Source organism: Trypanosoma rangeli (assembly GCF_003719475.1).
Source record: "Trypanosoma rangeli strain AM80 chromosome Unknown Tra_15.4_contig_00058, whole genome shotgun sequence".
Taxonomy (NCBI): domain Eukaryota; phylum Euglenozoa; class Kinetoplastea; order Trypanosomatida; family Trypanosomatidae; genus Trypanosoma; species Trypanosoma rangeli.
This window is the reverse complement of record NW_021705798.1, coordinates 49,886-68,631: the sequence shown is the minus strand read 5'-3', so window position 1 is coordinate 68,631 and position 18,746 is coordinate 49,886. Positions and strand designations below refer to the sequence as shown.

General features: G+C 51.5%; 6 protein-coding genes across 6 annotated transcripts, besides 10 other annotated features; all 6 read left to right on the top strand.

Moving 5' to 3' along the window:
- Positions 1–97: 97 nt before the first annotated feature.
- On the top strand, positions 98–2,119 carry TraAM80_02530 (a44l protein-like protein; the record flags this gene model as incomplete). The annotated part of the gene is made up of 1 exon (XM_029379530.1): positions 98–2,119. One exon carries the CDS (start codon positions 98–100, stop codon positions 2,117–2,119), a length of 2,022 nt encoding a protein of 673 aa, XP_029240773.1.
- A 46-nt stretch (positions 2,120–2,165) lies between these two features.
- Positions 2,166–2,233: a microsatellite.
- A 179-nt stretch (positions 2,234–2,412) lies between these two features.
- Positions 2,413–3,804, top strand: TraAM80_02529 (uncharacterized protein; the record flags this gene model as incomplete). The annotated part of the gene is made up of 1 exon (XM_029379529.1): positions 2,413–3,804. The coding sequence occupies one exon, from the start codon at positions 2,413–2,415 to the stop codon at positions 3,802–3,804; it is 1,392 nt and encodes a 463-aa protein (XP_029240772.1).
- Positions 3,805–4,197: 393 nt separating this feature from the next.
- Positions 4,198–6,642, top strand: TraAM80_02528 (putative ATP-dependent DEAD/H RNA helicase; the record flags this gene model as incomplete). Its single annotated transcript, XM_029379528.1, has 1 exon — positions 4,198–6,642. The coding sequence occupies one exon, from the start codon at positions 4,198–4,200 to the stop codon at positions 6,640–6,642; it is 2,445 nt and encodes an 814-aa protein (XP_029240771.1).
- A 125-nt stretch (positions 6,643–6,767) lies between these two features.
- Positions 6,768–6,806: a sequence feature (GA-rich).
- Positions 6,807–7,121: 315 nt separating this feature from the next.
- Positions 7,122–7,173: a sequence feature (A-rich).
- A 222-nt stretch (positions 7,174–7,395) lies between these two features.
- Positions 7,396–7,413: a microsatellite.
- Positions 7,414–7,586: 173 nt separating this feature from the next.
- Positions 7,587–7,622: a microsatellite.
- Positions 7,623–7,977: 355 nt separating this feature from the next.
- On the top strand, positions 7,978–9,177 carry TraAM80_02527 (protein kinase; the record flags this gene model as incomplete). The annotated part of the gene is made up of 1 exon (XM_029379527.1): positions 7,978–9,177. The coding sequence occupies one exon, from the start codon at positions 7,978–7,980 to the stop codon at positions 9,175–9,177; it is 1,200 nt and encodes a 399-aa protein (XP_029240770.1).
- Positions 9,178–9,762: 585 nt separating this feature from the next.
- Positions 9,763–9,791: a microsatellite.
- A 386-nt stretch (positions 9,792–10,177) lies between these two features.
- TraAM80_02526 (putative kinesin) lies at positions 10,178–14,149 on the top strand (the record flags this gene model as incomplete). The annotated part of the gene is made up of 1 exon (XM_029379526.1): positions 10,178–14,149. The coding sequence occupies one exon, from the start codon at positions 10,178–10,180 to the stop codon at positions 14,147–14,149; it is 3,972 nt and encodes a 1,323-aa protein (XP_029240769.1).
- Positions 14,150–14,593: 444 nt separating this feature from the next.
- Positions 14,594–14,613: a microsatellite.
- Positions 14,614–14,689: 76 nt separating this feature from the next.
- Positions 14,690–14,707: a microsatellite.
- A 407-nt stretch (positions 14,708–15,114) lies between these two features.
- On the top strand, positions 15,115–17,655 carry TraAM80_02525 (uncharacterized protein; the record flags this gene model as incomplete). The annotated part of the gene is made up of 1 exon (XM_029379525.1): positions 15,115–17,655. The coding sequence occupies one exon, from the start codon at positions 15,115–15,117 to the stop codon at positions 17,653–17,655; it is 2,541 nt and encodes an 846-aa protein (XP_029240768.1).
- Positions 17,656–18,601: 946 nt separating this feature from the next.
- Positions 18,602–18,618: a microsatellite.
- An 87-nt stretch (positions 18,619–18,705) lies between these two features.
- Positions 18,706–18,738: a microsatellite.
- Between the last annotated feature and the right edge of the window lie 8 nt (positions 18,739–18,746).

Here is an 18,746-nt window from a genome sequence, read left to right as displayed (position 1 = left end):
GGCTGCATGTGTGCGTTCTTCTGTTTTCGTTTCTTTATTGTTTTCTTTTTTTTTAGAGGAGTCTTTGCGGGTTTGGTGTTATCATTCTCGTTAGTTGATGCTACCGGGAGATGTTTTGCCTGTTGATGCGGGGCAGTACGGCTTCGTGGCGGATACGATGTCTCCGCTGACGTATTTGTTGCATCACCTTGGAGCGACGGTGGCGACGCGCGAGTTGTTGTTGGTGGTGCTGCTGTTTGTCGGTGCTGCATTGCGTGTGTTGGTGCCTGAGATCTTTGCGGTGATGAAGGAACGGTTGTGGCATTCGTCGGCTGTTTATGTAGAACGGAGTGTGACGGTACACCTTTCGACGCTTACAGTAGGCACTGTTTCGCATCGTAATGCTCTTCTGCAGAACGCTATTTTTTATTTTCTTTACCATAACTTTTGGCGAACCTCATTGCCGAAGTCGGTGTGGCATGATAAAGTGTCGGTGCTGTTGCTGATTGATCCTTTACGGAGTTCGTGGGAGGAGCGCTATGACTCCCCGTTTCGTCTCTCTTTCTGTGGTGACAGCGATGATGTGTTTTGTGAGGATCCAAACTGGCGTAGCCGCAAAGAGTTGACGCGATATGTGTTGGTGCGGGTGCCGACAGAAGGGTCGTGGGTCGCAGTGAGCGAGGACGGCGTTGAGTTGACATATGATCGTAAGCGCGAGAATAAGGATGGGGTTGATGGGGTGCGGCGCACCGTTATTTTGCGGGCTTTGGGGGCTAAAGACGCGGATGATCGGATTAGACGCTTTTTGGATGTTGCGTTGGAACACTACATAGGCATGCTGCCGACCGTCCTGAATGACGGGAGGGTCTTGCTGCAGCTCCAGAGGCCCTCCGCCGAAGGGGGGGGTGCGGGTCGGGTGTTGTTCAAGCGGTACCCCCTTTCCTATCACAAAACGTTCGACACGCTTTTTTTCCCAGAGAAGCGCCATGTTTTAAAGGTTGTGGATGACTTTTTGGAGAGGAAGGGACGCTTTGCGACGGAGGGATTTCCTGTGAAACTCGGATTTCTTCTTTATGGTCCGCCCGGCACTGGCAAGACCTCGTTCGTGAAGGCACTTGCTGCATACACACGACGCCACGTGATTAGTGTGAATTTGTCCTTTTTGAGGTCAAATCAGGAGCTTTGTGATATCTTCCTCAGTCGTGAGTTTCATTGCGTTGGGGAGTCCGAGCCCACGTTCTTTGGCGCGGAGGATGTCATCTTTCTCCTGGATGACGTGGACGCGTCGAACCCGATGGTGCGTTCGCGTGTGCGCAAGTGTCGGCCCGCCACACTGAGGACCTCTGCGAATGCTGCGGCAACTGCCCCTGTTAACGCTGCCGGCAGCGATGAAGATAATCTTGTTGCCACTCTCGACGTCGACGACGGCAATGGTAGTACCGAGGACGGCAGCCATAAAAGCACTGACGATGCGGATACTGGGTCATACTCTGATCGGCACGTGAATCCTGTGAGTCGACTGATGTTTGGCCGGCTTGGTTCTTCCTCCCCCGCTGATTCCTTCGCCCCCTTCGCCTTGGTGAGTCGGTCTGCCGATAAGGAGAGGACAGCAGAAAATTCGCTGCTAAAGGTGTTGCAGTCAACCGATGCGGCAAATCTTTCGGGTTTACTGAACGTGCTTGATGGCGCCGTTGACACGCCTGGCCGCATTGTGGTCATGATCACAAGCCACCCCAAGCTGCTTGACCCGGCGCTGGTGCGACCTGGACGTTTTAGCTTTAAGCTGCGTCTAGACTACGTGCGACTGCCCGCGTTGCTGGACATGCTGGGGTTGCACTTTGGGTCTATCGACCTCGGCGAGGGTGAAGACGTAGATGAGAAAACGTCAGTGAACTTGATTGCAAACAGCACGTGTGCAGCAAGGTTGGTTTCATTACCGAGGCTCAGCGACGTCGAGGCGGAACATGTGCGACAGGTCATCACCACGCTTCACGCGAAAAGAAACCAGACTGAAGGTGATTCACTGGGGTTTACTATATCTCCTGCGGAGGTTGAGTCAATGTGTACGGTGTCTAGCACGTTAGATGAATTTCTTGAGCTCTTAGGACCACGCCTCAACAGCAGTGAGAAGGGAATATAAATGTAGGTGTTCCACCACGTGTTTGTCATGCTTGCCAGGTGCCATGTTTTTGTTTTTGTTTTTTATTTGGCTGTTTCTTTCTCTCTCTCTCTCTCTCTCTCACTACGCTCCTCTGTGGGTGGGGGCGTTTGTGCGACACCTTACACTGGTACAAGCTCACTTAAATCTCCAACGTCTTCTTGTGACTCACCCACGCCCTCAATTAATCCCATATTTTTGTGTATTTTTTTTATATACCGAATTATATGCTTCGTTTTTTTTGTTTTTTTTGATATGATGCGAAGGAAATACACATGGGCGCAACAAGACGGATATCGGCCGCCGCGATTGCGACAACCGGACTTTTGTTTGGCGGCAGTAGTCTTGTTGCATATGCGTGGTGGCATCGATCCCTGTATGCTGCAGATAGTTATGGACAGCAACGTGGCGTCAATGCATTGGCTCCAACGGATCCACTTGCCCGATTCCACCACTATGCAGCGTGCGATGCGGACGGAATCAAGGCGTTGGATTCCGCAGGCCTCATTGCCTGTTTGTGTCTTCTTGACGAGGAGAGCAGGCAGTCGCTTGCACGCGAGGGACAGGATCACCTCCCGCCCCATGTCCGTCAACGTCTCGAACATGTGTTTCATCTCGTGGACGTTGACCATGATAGCAGCCTTTCGTATGAGGAATTTTGTATTCTCCTCACTCTGCTCTCAGTGCGTCGCCATCACCTAAAGCTGGCCTTTGGAGTCTTCGACAGGGACGAGGATGGGCGTCTTTCGAGGCATGAATTCCGGCATTTGTTGAATGCATTGATGGTAGACCCCGCAGTGCAGGTGGTTAAGCACCGGCCTTCCCCAAATCAACAACAACCGACGACAGACCCGAGCTCTGGGGTCTCGCTCACACCCATCGTAGTCGATTCTGAGGTCCCAAGGCAAAGACAGAGTGGCGTGTCGACAGTCACAAAAGAGGCGCTGTTAACATCCCCGCTGGCCGAGCACTTTTTTGGAATTCACAGCAAGCAATGTATTTCGTTTGAAGAATTTTGGTTAATGTTGCGTGAGCTTCGGCGGGAGGTGTGGGGGGTGGCGTTTGGCCTGTATGACCTAAGAAACACCGGCCAAATCACTTTGCAGGACCTTAGGCGTATTATCTTCCGCGGTGGTGGCAAGGAACAGCACAGGAGTGTTATTGACGGCGTTTCCAACGTACAGGAGGAGGAGCTGGAGAGGAGGGCGAATATGAGCCCGGAGAAGGAACTCATCTCTTGGGACTTCTACCTCAAGCTGCTTGATGTTCTCTGCGAGTGCGACGCGGTTGCTTATGCGATGGATCTCTTCCGCAGGGCAAAGCTCCCGGAGGTCACAGCCGCACGTCTTGGACAGCAGCATCCAACGGAGTCCAAAACGGGACGGACAGACTCCTCTCTTCAAAGCAGTGGCGAGTGTGAGATGGATAGTGTGGAGTTATATCGTGCTCTGACGGCGTGTAAAGAACTTTCACACATCACAAGGGAGGATGCGGATCGACTGTTGCGTATTTTTCATTTAAATGGTTTGGGGAGGTTGTCACCTGCCGAGTTTGCGCAGGTGTGTGGACTGCGCACCACCTTCTTTACGCCACGGCAATCACGATTTACTGAACTCCAACGGAACCCCGTGCAGCGGTTCATTTTTTGTATGCAACAGCTGAAGTAGTCGAACGCAGCTGCGACAGTTTTTCTATTCAGGCTGACGATGTAGTCGTTTGTCATTTTTTTGTGCCTGACTCACTTCTCCCTCTTCCACAGCCTGTTTTGGTTTTGGTTTTGTCTGTGTGTGTGGGTGAGTGGTTTGAAATGGAGAGAACGAGAGGGAGCAAAGGTTTCTGGCGTGAGGGCGGGCATTATTGCGTGCTTTTTTTTCGTTTGTGTGTTTTCACTGCCGCGGGGATACGCTATTTGTTTTTGTTGTTTCTTCTCCACTTGTTTACCGGGCCAACACACACACAAATGGAGCCAACTCTTCCGGACAGTTTCACCGTGACGCTTCACCTTAGGGGCAACCCAACCGTCGGAACCCTGGGTAGTTTATTCGCAAAATCAGAAAAAAATGTTTACGTTCGATGGGAAAACTGATGATGCAGTGATGGAGCTCCCTAGCTTCTCGTTTTACGAGTATCAGAAGGAGTTGTGCCGCATGGTGATTTCCAAAGATAGCATCGTTTTCCTTCCCACGGGAGGTGGGAAAACGGTGATTGCTGGCGGAGTAGCCTTCGCAAAGATCAACGAATTGCCCACCAAGAAGGTGGTGTTTGTTGTACATCGCGTCCCGTTGGTGAAACAGCAGGCCGACGCTTTGAAACGTGTGATGGGCGAGGAAACTGAAGTGGAGACTGTCAGTGGTCCAAAGAAATCTGTGAAGAGCTGGGAAGAATTCGTGAGAAAGCCTTCCCAGGTGCTGGTCATTATCGACAGTATCTTTTATAGCTGGGTTTTTGAGTGCCCCAGGGCGCTTGCCGAACAGATCAGCCTGGTCATCATTGACGAAGTGCACAACGCGTTGGGGGGCTTTCCGCGAAAGCTTGTGGAAATGATCCACAAGGTGAGAAAGTGTGGTGGGGTGTCAGGCTCACATGACGGCTATGCGGACAGGCCGCTCCCGCAGATTTTGGGTCTCACCGCCTCCCCCGTACGATCCTTCACGCAACATGAGAGTCTTACTGAGCTGCTCGACATTACTCGCTGCGAGATCGTCTCAGTATCAAGAGAAGTACATGACCTGCGAGACAAGGTTCCTGTTCCTCTGACTATAGCGTTGGAGTACGTTCTTTCCCCTCCTGAGGCAGCGTTTGAGTTGTATCTTCGCAGCATCGTCCAGGAAATACACGATGATAATAAAGTCACAACTCATTCCCTTCTTAAGAAATTGTGCGCCTGTTATGTGGCGACGCCGGCGTACGTAAACAAATGTGAACAGCTGCAAAATGCTGCTTTGCAAGGAACAAAAGGAAGACATGAGTTGTTTGCCTTTACCGTGGCAAAATTCCTTTCACACGTCTCAAAGGCTCTCACTGCATTGGAAGAAGAGTCACTGGAACAGGCATTTAATCTGGTCATGCACAAAAACGTATTTGATTACTTGCGAAAGGACCGAGACGCCGCGGAATTTCTTCTGCCGTTTCTTGAAGGGATAATTGTGGTGATGCAACATCTCAAAGAGTACTATATGGGCCACACTATGAGCCGAGGGGCTGAGGAAGAATCTCAAAATCCCTTTAGGCTCTCATCCAAGATATCATTTCTGATGCACTTGCTGCGATGGTTTGCAGAAAGTACAACTTCTGCGAAAGTCGATGTTAGTGGAATTATATTTTGTGATACACGAGCTTCCGTGTATCGCATTATAAGTGAAATTAATAAAACGCCGTTGAAGGATATATACAAGCCGAGAGCTTTTGTTGGTATGGGAAATACCCTCTTGGACGATGAAGACGTACATATGACCGAAGCACTACAGAGGAGGGTGTTGGAAGACTTTAGAGGAGGCGTGACAAAGCTTTTGGTGGCAACTTCAGTGGCTGAGGAGGGACTGGATATTGCCTTGTGCAACATTGTTATACGATACGACTCCTGTATGACGCTCCGCAGCTTCATTCAAAGCCGCGGTCGCGCAAGGTCACGTAACGCTGTTTTTTTTGTTTTCGAACATATGAAGCGGCCGTTTAAGGTTGCGAAAGTTGCAGCGAAGGCAGTGGCGATACAGGATGAAATCGTAAAGACGGCCGTTAGGAGGCAAAGAACGCTCGCTATGGAGCAGCATCCGTGGCAAATGGACCCATCGTGGTGGCTGAAACGGTTGGAAGAGCAGCCCTGGGCCACTGTTCTGAGGAAGGAGACAGAAAGGGGTTTTGGTGGCACAGAGGGCGCGTGGGTATGTGAGTTCACCGCTCTCATTTCAGGAAAGGAAGGGTCTCCGATTCCTGTGTCAAAAAAATACAACGCTGTTGGAAATGGATCGCTTTGGAATGCAAGGAGAACGGCGGAGAGGATGTTATGTGATGCCTTGGGAGTTGCAGTATTTTCTTCGCTTGCTCCAGAGTGTGGTGAGAATTCAAAAAATATGCCGCTGAAGTTTTTGTCGGGTGGTCTCTGCGTCTGTCAAACATCCACTATTTCTGCGGAGGAGTTGCGGAAGAAGTATGCCCCTGAAGCCGAAGAGGTGGAGAAATACAGTGCATTAGATTGGCATTCACAGAAGCCCTCATATTTACTGTTGGAGGAGGTTCGCCGCCGCCGGCTACCAAAACACGAGATTGATGTGGACCACAAGGGAGAAACGTGCACTATTCGCATACGTGTTTCTCGACGGACATCCATGGGTGAGTTTGAGTCAAAGGAGTTCTTGGAGGACGGAGACAACCCACTGGAGCAGGCCTCGCTGGAGGCCCTTCGCTTTCTGGGCGTTATATTTTTTAAAGGTGTGCCATCAAATGTTGTGCAGCTCATCGATGTATTGGCTATGCGACACAAACTCATTGGAGGCGACGCAGCATGAGTCTGCGAGGGTAATAACCTTAACAAGAATAAGGCGAGAAGCTGGAGAATAGGATGGATAACGCCAATGGGTTTGTATTTTCTGGGGATGGGGACGCAGCTGGGCAGCAGCGTTCTTGTCAGCCATTCTTCTTACCTCTTTCTTTCTTTTTTTCTTTTTTTTTTGGTGCTAGCAGAGCACGAAGGCAATAATGGAGAAGGGAAGTGTGCATGGACGTATAATTGTATTTGCGTTTCATTGTCAGTAATGAATACATGTATACACTATTATTATTTTTTTGAGTTCGTTTATCATCGAGCCCTAAAAAAAGACGGAGGGAGGGAGAAAGGTACGCGAAAGAAAAGAGGGAATGAAAATGGGAAGAGTGGTGAGGCGATGAACGAGTTTGCATCTACTTGGCTTTGATGCCTGGCTTGTTGTCCGGCTTTTTGGGCAAAAGTGATGTGCGCGAGGGGATGCTTCTTTGTTCCCAGCCCTCGGTTTGGTTTGGTTTGGTGTTTGTTTTTTTTTTGCTTTTTGCTTGCGTGTGTGGGGAAAGGTGCGCCTTTGAGGATGATTTGGAAGAGCGGTCGGAACGAGGGATAGAACGACCCCTGCATTTGTTTTTTGTTTTTGACCGTGATGGCAGTGGTGCCTCGAGTTGAGGTTCCGTGGAGAGCGCCAGATGGAGGGTGAGTCAGAGAGGAGGCCAAAATAGTTATATGGATGCTTACTTTGGGATAATATGGCTTAACATATTTTGTTTTTTCGTTTCCCCCCCCCCCCCCCCCCTTTTTTTTTTTTTTATTGCGTTTCTGGTGGTCACTTTTTCGTTTTAGTTATGTGATGAATAAATGTTGGGTGTACGCATCAAACAGTTTGCTTTGGCGCACGTGGCGAGGAGCCGACAACTAACGTCTATATCGATGCGCATTGCATCTCTGCAGCTGGCCATGTGTTTTGCGCCCTCCTCCCCCCCCCCCCCCCCCCCCTCCCACTCCTCACCATCCCTGACGCTCCCTGGCGTCACTTTTGTTCCCAACTCTGTGCGGCAACAGGTTTCACAGGGGCCCATCCCACGCCCGAGAAGAAGACAAAGACGTGAGTGGGCAAGTTGTGTGGTGTGGCGTAAAGAAGAAAGGGCGGCGCGCTGGCGGTGTGGCGTCACGACCAACCCGTACAAAGCAAAGGAGGAAAAACAAACGGTAACAACAACAGCGTGTAGGAGTTACACCCAAGCTTTTACGTTCTCCCCACTCCTCACCCCACGTCCGTTTTTGATCGCCTGCTTGTTTTGTGTGTGGTGTTGGAGGCTGCGGTAACATCGGCGCGGGTATCTTGACTCGTTAAACGTTCATGCAGCAGATACCGCCTCCGACAGGAAGCGTCAGTCTCACGGCTGCCAGTAGCTGTATTGGCCGAAACAACAAGTCTAGAACACTCCTCGAGGATAGTTTCCCCGCCCTCATTGGACCCTCGCTGCCGTGGAAGTACCGCCAGCCTCGTCCCTTGGGCCGTGGCGCCTGGAGTACCGTCTGGACCCTCATCGATAACGCCACGAATGAAATTGTTGTGGGTAAACTCTCCAACTTAGCCCTTATGTCGGAGCAGAACAAAAATTTTGCTCGCTCCGAGGCGGTGAACATCTTGAGTTGCGAGCACCCAAACATCATTCGTCTCCTGGAAACATACGAGCAGAATGGGAAATTGCTGCACATACTAGAATACGCTGACGCGGGGGATTTGATGACTCAAGTGGAGGTTCGCGCAAATAGTTTGTCTTGGGCAGAGAATGGCATTGCCTTTGTGGGGCGCAAAGGCGTCGCGGGGACTGCACCGTTTTATTACAGGGAGAAGGAGGTTCTTATTATTTTGGCGCAAATCTGCCTTGCCGTAAAGTACATCCATGAGAAGAAGATCATGCATCGTGATCTTAAAACGTCCAATATTTTGCTTCGAAAAAATGGTCTTATTAAATTAGGCGACTTTGGTTTATCGCAAAAATGTACCCAGAACCTTTCTGGTGTGGAGGAAACGTTCTGTGGGACACCCCACTATCTTTCTCCGGAGCTTTGGCGCCGAGAAAGCTACAACTACAAGGCTGACATTTGGTCCCTGGGCGTCCTGCTTTACGAGCTGATGGCATTGCGGAAACCGTTTATCTGCAACAGCATGCAGGAACTGATGCAGCGCGTGCTGACAGAAGGGAGCTATGACCCGCTGCCGGCAGACAGGTACAGTGAGGGGGTGCGCGACCTTTGCTACGCCATGCTGCGCGTTAACCCACATGAGCGGCCTAACATCATAGAGGTTTTTGAGACGCCCGTCCTGTTGAATGGAGGATTAGAGTACCTGAAAAAAAATCTGATGAGGTTGCGTAAAATTGAAGACGCAGTGCGAAGCCGTTTGTTGTGGGAGGTAGATTCCGTGCAGCATACGTGTTGTATCGAGCACCCGCTCTCGGTGTCAAGGAGCATCAGCGCAGAACGGAAGGAGACGCAATCCTCAGAAGACAACGAAAGCGGCGGCAGCGCGGTGAGTTCCAGCGTTGCGTAGATTTTTGCCGCGGACACAACGGGGGACGTGTGGGAGCACATATCGTGTGGGTGTGGGGCCGAGGGACGGGACAGGCAGAGCCAGGATATGGAAGACAACAGCGAAGCTACCGATGCGGAGGGGACCTTCCTGCATTTCCTCCTCCGCTCCTTACACAGAGAGCGAAAAGCATCCACCCACAAATTTGGCGAAGGGGTAACATACACAATACAACTAAAAAAGAAAGGAGACAAGATGCAGAAGAAGAGAAATCAACGAAGCAAGTAGTAAAACTGCATGATATTTTTTTTTTCTGGAGCGTATGGAACGTCGCTCGGCAGGAGAAGCACAAACAGAGATTTGCCACCAAGCCTACGAGCAGGCAACGTCAGCAGAGGGGAGAGGTGTGGTCGGGAGAAGAAAAATTTTTTAGGATCCCTTTTGTTCTTATTCCGGCTGTTGTTTATTTGTCCGTTATTTGCCGGTATCATTGCCGACCCCTCCCATGCTATTGCGCACACACATGCATGGGAACATGTTGATAGTGTGCATATGCATGCATGTGTGGGTGAGTGGGTGGATGATTAAAAAAAAAATGCACTTTCTTTGTTGTTGTTGTTGTTTTTTACTTGTTGCGGTGATAGGTGTTTCTTTCCTGGCGGCACGGTGGAGAAGGCTGTTACGCCCTGCAAGGGAAGAGCAGGAGGAGGCCGCTAATAATATCAATAGCGGAGGCAACTGAGGAAAGGAAATACATACAAGCACAACACACTTAGATCTATACGCACTGCTTGTGGTGAGAAGGTGTTAAGGCACACAGGAAGGTGACACGGTGGAAGCGTAAGAGGTGGTGATAGAACTTGCCGCTCACTGTATTTCCCTCGCGCAAGTCCTGCGTGTGTTTGCTGCGCCGTCGGGGTTATTGATTACCTCAAGTGGGGCGTGTACACAAGCACCGTGGTCGAGGCGGTCATACAATTAAACTGAGAAAGAGGGGTCGTGGTGGTGGTAATAGTTGGGAATGGCCTCCGAGACATCGGCGGTGTTTGTGACGGTGCGTGTGCGGCCGCTTAACGTACGCGAGTCGCCGCTTGAATGTGCGGTGACCGTCCTCGATGATCACACCATCACGCTGATAGATCTTAGTACCACGACGATGGGTGTCAGTAACAGCATCAGCGGCCAGCAGCATGTCTTTACATTTGATAAAATCTTCTGGAGTGTGCCGCCCGATGTCTTGCCTTTCTGCCCTTCAGCGGCGACTCCACCAACGCCGTCGCCGCGTGTCTCATTTATAGAGGGCATGGCACAAACTGTTGCCTTCCGTAGTGCGTCCTTTGCGTCTACTGGGCCTCTTGTATGCACCAGGAGCAACACCCTTGTCAGTAATCTTTCGGACACGTCCTCTGCCACAACGTTGCGGGTGCCCTTCAGCGGATTGCCTTGTTTTGCTCGTGTGCCGGAGTATGATGACCAGGAATCCGTCTACGGATCTATTGGTCCGCGTTTGTATGAGGCGGTCATGACCGGGTACAACGCATGCCTTTTTGCTTATGGACAGACGGGCAGTGGAAAGACGTACAGTTTGCTTGGTCCGCCCGAGGATCACTCGCTGCGTTCCGAAGAACGCGGTATCATGCCACGCCTCTGCAACGATCTTTTTGAGTTGATGCGAAAGGAGCGTGAGGAAGATGAATCCGTCACGTATAATGTGGAGTGCTGTTTCTTAGAGATTTACTGTGAACGGGTCCACGACTTACTTTTCCACAGCACTGGTGGGGGAGATAATGGCTCGCGTAGAGACTCAGTAACCGCGGGTGGTGCTGGGGCGGGCCATTTGCCATCGTCGTCATCATCGTTGCAGCCGTCATTACGTGTCCGGCAGCACCCGGCACGTGGGCCATACGTGGAGGGCCTCTCGCTCGTAAAGGTTCGGGATGCAGAGGGTGTTATGAAACAACTTTTGACCGGCCTGCGTGAACGCGCGACGTCAGCGACAAGAATGAACGAGCACAGCAGTCGCAGCCACGCAATCCTGCAGCTGCACATCACGCGTGTGACAGTAGTGAGAGAAGAAGCCGCCGTGGTGACAAAGACGCGGGTCTGTAAAGTTAACATGGTTGATCTTGCGGGGAGTGAGCGGGTGGCGCAGTCTGGTGCCACAGGTGATCGGTTTGAGGAGGCTCGTAATATCAACTTGTCTCTAACCACGCTTGGGCGGGTGATTCTACAGTTATCGGAAAAGCAATCAGGGAAACGTGTCATTCCCGCGTACCGCGACAGTGTGCTCACCTGGCTGCTCTCCGACAGCTTGGGTGGAAACAGTAAAACGATGATGCTTGCCACCATTGCGCCCTCCTCCTACTGCTACCAGCAGACGCTCAACACGCTTCGCTTTGCGGGAGTGACAAAGAAGGTGATTAACGTCGCCACCGTCAACGAAGACAGCCACTTCCAGAAGCTGATTGCGGCACTGCGGCAGCAAATTGTGAGGTTGACGCTTCAGCTGGAGGAGGGGAAGGCGGCGGAAGTTCACCATGAGGAAATTCAAGCGATCCGTCGCGAAAGGGATGAACTTGAATCCCAGCTGGTCTCCATGCGGACGACAATGTTGACGATGGTGCCAGCAACGGAGCTGACGGTGCTTAAGCGACGCGTCGCGGACCTTGACGAGGCCAACGCGCAGCTCCACAAGGAGAAGAGTGAAGTGCAACGGAAACTTATTTCCTCCACAACGGCGCTTCGTGAAGAGTTGGCCCAACAGCGTGCGGAAATTATGAGCCTGCACGAGGCGCTTCTACGGAAAGGTGGCGAGCTGGAAGAGTGGAAAAGGAGTTACCGCGAGGATTTGGTGGGGCACGGCCAGTCACAGCCAAAACTGCAACAACAACTGCAGCAGCAATATGTGGAGAGTGTCTCTTCGGGTGATACGAAAGCGGGGCCTGAACCGGAGCACTCATCGGCCGCGGCTTGGCATCAGGGCATTAGTTTCAATGGCGCGGAGTCGCCGCCGCCGCTTGTGGTTGCAGCGCGGTCACTTCATCGTGGGGAGGCGTTGGAGCGTCGCGTTGGTGTACTCACGAAGGAGGTAAAGGCGGAACGCCAGCGAGCTGATGAGGCGGAGCGGGCACGGAAGGGTTTGCAGGAAAAATTTAGGAAGTTGCAGCAGGAATTAGACGCCGCGGCACGTTCGTTAGATGAGACGCAGCAGCGCCTTGCGGAGAAGGCGCACTTGCTTGATGTGACGCAATCTGAATTAGCCGCAGCGAGGACGATGCTGCGTGTGGAGCGCACTTCCAAGTCGACTGCGGAGCGGGAGAGCCAACTTGTCGCGCAACTTGAGCAGGCCCGCTCCGAGTACTTAAATGAGAAAAAGACGAACGTCGACTTGCTGATGCGTGTGTCAAAGGTTGAACAGCATGACTTGAAGCTGAAAAAGGATCTGGCGGCAAAGACACAAGACGTTCATGAGCTCGAACAACTTCTTCTTGAGGAGACGGAGACGTCTGAGCGGTATTACCTTCGGCTGCGCTATTATCGTGATGCCTTCGGTATCTCAATATCGCATTTACGCAGGTTGTTTGCCGCGCATAAAAAACAGGTCGCCACACTCCGAGGCGGCTTGGAAAGTGGTGGGGGTGGCTGCGCTGGTGAAGTTGGTCGCGTCGATATGGCGGGTCTTACGTGGGAAGCGGCGGCATGCGAGTGTGCACACAGTGAGGCGTATGGTCGTGCACTGCTTGAGCAGGAGTGTCTTAGCGCCACGTTAGAGCTTCTCGGTCAAAAAACTCTTATGTATGAGCTCGTCACTGGGGCAGCAAACGATGAGCTTCTGACGCTGCGTGCGATGTCCGCGGAAGACGCGGAGGAGCCACAACGACTACGGTGCAAAGTCGCGGCGTTGGAGTCCATCATTGAAAAGACGACCGAGGAGAGGCTTCAGTGGCAGGCAACACTTCAAACCAGCGAGAGCACGCGCAAATGCCTCTCACGGCAGGTGGAGGACCTGACAGATCAAGTGGAGCAGCTGCAGCAGAGTAATAATGCGCTCATTGCAAAGGTTGTGGAGGCGCAGTCGTCGGATGAGCTTCACGCACGCGGCGTGGCGAGCAGCGACGGCGATCAGCCGCCTTACGAGGAAGAACAACAGGAAACAGAAGAAGTGGAAACACAATCCATTCAAGGGAAGCAACAAAAGCGACAGCAGATTCTGCTGCGACAGCGTCTAGAGAAGCAGCTGGCCCAGTATCAAGAGGAGATGGGGCTGCTGCACGCGCAGCTGGAGAAGGAAAGAAACGATAAGGCGGAGAGATCCCGCTGCATGCAGCGGGAGAAGGAAGGATTTGCGCAGGAGTTAAAGCGTGTACGGAGTGAGTGCAATGCGTCGATAAAGGAAAGCACACAAATTGTGAAGGACTACGAAGCACGTCTAAATGAATTACATGAGATGATTACTACGCTGCGCGCGGCGCTCGAGGAAGAATGCAACAATGCCGACAAGGCAAGGGATGGGATGATACGGGCGGATCTAGCGAAACGGGAAATGATGGAAGAACTGCGCTGCGTGACAGCCTCGCGGGATGCGCTTTTGATACGCTGCGATGACGCCGAGCGACGCTTTAATGATTTGCATCGTCATGTACAGGAGCTACAGATGGCTTATTACGAGCTGGAGAGGCAGCTCTCTGGGATAACGCCTTCCACCGCTGATGTTTACCTCACCATTGACCGCGGGGACAATGGTGCCGGCGACGGGGAGGACAGTTGGATGTTGAAGGCGCAGCGCGAGAAGGAGGTGCTGGAGCGACAGAAGCGGAGTGTGCAGCGCCTCAATGAGGAACTGCTGGCGACGGTGCGACAGCGCAATGAGTCCTTGCGGGCGGTGTTCCGAGAAATTACAAAAATACAGCGCGGCGGTGTGTCGCCGGACATGACGGAATTGATAGCTGCTAATGACAATAGCCCGCTTTCGCAGCAGTTAAAGGACCAGTAGCCGCCGCCTCTCTGGGCTCCCCTTCCCCATCCCCTTCCCCTCCTTGTTTGTTGTTGTGGGGGCAATACGATGGAGCTGTGTTCTGTGTCTGCCCGTGTGTGTGCGGCTACGTTTATGTTATCTGCGCTGTGGGGTGCACGTGCTTTTTTGCGGTCTTTTTTCTTCGTTGTGGTTTGTGTGTTTCCAAAGTCAGAAGCAAAAATAAAAAGAGAGATGAAAAGACAGGTATGTCTTCCGTGGATGTTCCTCCATGCGTGCATGCAAACTATACACGCCGAGAGAGCGAGGGATGGAGATAAATAGAGAAGGAATCGCTTTACAGCAATGAAAGAAGACACCCCTTGCACGTTGGCCACCACGCACACAGAGAGAGAATAAAAATAAAGTAAAAAAGGTATAATCCACTGTATTTTTCCGTTTCTATTGTAGTTTTATGCACGTGCATGTGTGTGTGTGTGTGTGTGCTACGTTTATGTTATCTGCGCTGTGGGGTGCACGTGCTTTTTTGCGGTATGTTTTCTTCGTTTTGGTTTGTTAACATTTTTTTTTTTTTTTTTTGGGGGGGGGGGTAGGAGGGGAAGAAGTTGTTCATGTGGATTCCTGCACTATGGGAAGGGCCTATGAATGGCATGCGCCGCGTTTAATAATGGGCTTCTCTCTCCACTTTTTATTCACTTTTTTTTTCTTTTTATCTCGCTTTCTCTACTGCGGCGCAGGTAACCCGCTCATGTCATTGAGGTTGCTGACTGCATATCATATTGCGTGGATTTGCTTCTTGTTTATTTGCGTGACGCTGGTATGCCTGTAACGTGTCTTCTCGCCTTTTCCACGGTGCGTGTTTGTGTATTTGCCTCTTTGCATCTTTATATGTTTGTCATGCATGTGGGCATCATTTATGTGGGCATTCGTCAGTTGTATGCCACGGTGTGCGTGTGCTTGTAATAATTAGGTGATTTAGAGTGTGAATGTTCTCTCTGCGCAGTGTTGTGCTCATTGCACTCGATGTGGTGAAGGGGCCGTACCTGCACTGTCATGCCCCACTGAACCCCTTTGTGCAGACTACACATGCGGCTGCAGCACCTGCACACACCAACTACGAATGTAGCAGCAAAGACGGCGACAAAGAAAAGGACAACGGGAGTTGCCATAGTGCTTCAGACTGCAAGAGCAACACGATACATGGCAACAGTTGTAAATGCGATGCATCGTCGTACACAGCAACCTCTGCCGATAGGCTTGGGGGCTTTAGTGATGTGTTTGTGCCAAGGTCGGAGTTCTGCCGTCGTGTCATGTATCTTATGGAGGCAGAGGCTGGCCTCTTATATCTCTTCTACCCTGAGGAGATTGCGGGGTTGCACTATCAGCGCAAGACTCTGCGTTACACGTTGTGTTTTGTCTTTGGTGTAGACGTGGGGCTTGTCACGCCAAGCGTGAGTCTGACGGAAAGCCTTATACAGCCGTACAGTGTTGTACTGACCGGCATCATGGAGGAGTTGCGCAAGGCAGAGCTGGCGTACGGTTACATGTCCACGGGATTTCTGCGTGCCTCGTCTCATTCCACCTCCACTGGGCCACCACGTTGCGTGTCACACAAGACGGAAGCAACGACGACGATGGATGACTCCGAAGCTCAGATTGCCCATGTGGACGCCCCTGCCGCTAGTGGTAATGGTATTGGTGGTGGTGTGGGCAGCACCTCGGAATCCGCAGCGATGTTTTCTGCCCTGCAACCTTTTTCTCATCCCGCTGAATCTTTTGTTAGCGCGACGGGAGTTGCTGCTGCTTCTGCCACGCAGACCGCACCTTTGTCTGCGACGAGTGATGAGTTGGCCCACCCAGCTGGCAAGTGCATTACTCGAGTGAATGTGTTTTTGACACCACTGCAGGACCCGGCACTGTTGCAGTGGACACCGTTGGAGGAGATGATCGCGACCCTCTACGCCTGTCTAAGCCGCGAGGAACGACAGCTGGCGCCGAGAATAAAACGCCCCCCCAGAACCGTGGAGGCGCCGGAAGCAAATGAAGACGGGCCGCAATTGACGAATACAAAAGAGAGGGAGAAATTGCTTTTACCCTTGCAGGAGCGTACTGTCTCCGTGCGACTCTCGCAGGCCCATTCGTATCACGTTCGTCGTGTGACTCAACCGTATGTGTTGCAGCATCATACACTTGATGAGGTGCCTATTCCCATTAGGAGCTACACGGCGGAGGTGTTTGAGTGGGTAGACTTGACTATTCAAGATGTCTTCAAGGCGGTAGATGGGCACCGCACCATTGCCAACATTGTGCAAATTCTCGCCGCAGGACATGAGTCATTTGAGGAGGAGGAGCGGAGGGAATCTCGTATGCTGTCGCCGCTGAGCAGCCCGTACCAGGCAGTGTTACCCTCACACGCGATGACGTGGACACGATTGCCTTGTGCCAAAACTGCGGCAGGGGGTGTCGCCTCGAGTTCGTGTTTGCGTGGTTCAAACACCGTGCCGCCGTCTGCGGCAGCTGCCCACTTATCCTCCCATGGTGCCGACACGCGGGTGCTCTCTCCACTATCTTGTGGGTCACGCCCCTGCATGAGTCCCTTTCTGATGCCGTCAACGGGACAAATCCCACCGACCTCGTTTCGTGTAGCCCACGAACGAGCTGCGGATGATACGGTGACAAACAGCCATGACTCGGGGCAGGTTTGGTCGGCTGAGTTGGAGCTTATTGTACTGGAAGCGTTGCAGCATCTTGAGGTGTGCAACTACGTGCGGATCGTGCGTCCGTGTCAACTCGAGAGCACATACAATACAACAAGAGCCTTTTCGCTGGTGATGAGCAATCGACAACATACCTCACGCCGCATCATTGGTCAACGCATGCTGCTCGTGGAGGAAGAGTTTTATCGTCTTCGAAAAAGGCAACAGGCTGCACAGCACGATAGACAGCAAGTGCATCCAAGGCGATTGCAAGAGTCAAAGGATGGAGTGATTACCGGATTTAGTGACTCTCCCAATGATGTTTACATCTTGAGATTGCCGGCAGTATTATTGGCCAAAGCCTCAGTTGACTGGCAAGATAAAAAGAAGGACGAGGCCATAAAAGGCGAGAATGAAAAACGAGAGCTACAGCCACAAGAAGCAGAGGCAGAGCGACATGTGGAGAAGGATGTTATGCTGGATTCCCTTGCAATTGTAGAACAAACAGCGCATTCTTTGCCTCTTTTGGGGGCGATGCCCACGTCAAATGATGTGGTAAACGAGCCAGTGAGTGAGTTAGAAGAGGCCGCAGCCAGTGGCACAGTATATAGTGAGTCAGATATAAATGCTGCAGCTGCAGCATCGCTCTGTGCCCTCGGTAAATTCACGAATAACACGGTGGGTAATGTCCAGTGGGAGATGCGCTGCATTCCTGGGTGGTCTACCGCCTTTGCGGGCTGGGAAGAGATGTGCTGTAAGGCACTGGTGGAGATTGCGTTGCTCAATGACTGGCTGGTGGAGGTCGGGGGGAGGCCAGCATCTTGCTTTTAACCGTCGTCATCGAGCAAAGGCAGTAATAGCAGCAGGAATAAGTGCGGGGGGACAAAGCAAACTGCCTGGGACCCTTGTACTCATCGGCGCTCCCTCTCCCTCTTTCTCTCGGATATCTTTTTTGTGACCACAATACATACAATTATTTAGTTGTTGTTATTTTTCTCTCTCTTGCTCCTCATGGGATTGTGGGTCCTCATGTGGCGAAGACACATGAAAGGCACTGCGGTGCAGCTTGCTTCCAAGGCCATTGTTGTGACAAACAACGACAACAACTACAGAGGAAAAAAAAAAATGGTAATAATAAGGGAGAGCATCCAGGCGCCTGGGTAATGACACAGAGGGGGGAGGGACGGAAACGACGATGAACGTGCCGTTTGGGACTACTGGCAGGCGGGAAGAGGAGGCGTTAGTGGTGGCAGTGGATGTGTTTCCACCAGTGCCTAAAGCTACGACGATTTTTGCAGCGCACACAATTTCCATTCTTTGGGTCTGTATGTGTCCCTTTATTTTTTTGCAGCAACAGCGTTACGACAACGGGTAGTGGAAAAAAAAAAGGATGTGATTCTCTTTGCGGGCGGGGTAGGGCGGACCTAACAGGCGAGTCGCACCCGCCTATAATGGCGGCGGGGTTATATAAGGCCCCTGTCAAGTACGTTATATTATTGCAAGGGAAAGCAGGCAGACGACAATTGTTTGTGTATTATTGTTATTTGCGGGTGTTGACAAGAGTAGTGGCTCTTTCTCTCTTTCTCTAGTTATGTCATTCTACATCTTTGGTCATGCAGTTGTGTGTGGGTGTTGTGCTTTCTACTTGTTCGGTATATTTTTGTTTTTCCGTTTCTGTTGTTCCTACCAATGCCATACCCCCAATGCATCCAGACAGCAGTCCGCCGTGCAACGTTGGATAGGTCTTGTAATGGCGCTATTCTCTCTCTCTCTATCTCACACACACACACACACTTGTGGGAGAATGTTTTTTTCTTGCTTTTTCTGTGGAATTTCTTTGTGTTTGTGTGTCTTGTTGGAAACGACGGCAACCCCAACGCGTATATATATATATATATATATATATATATATATGTACGTAT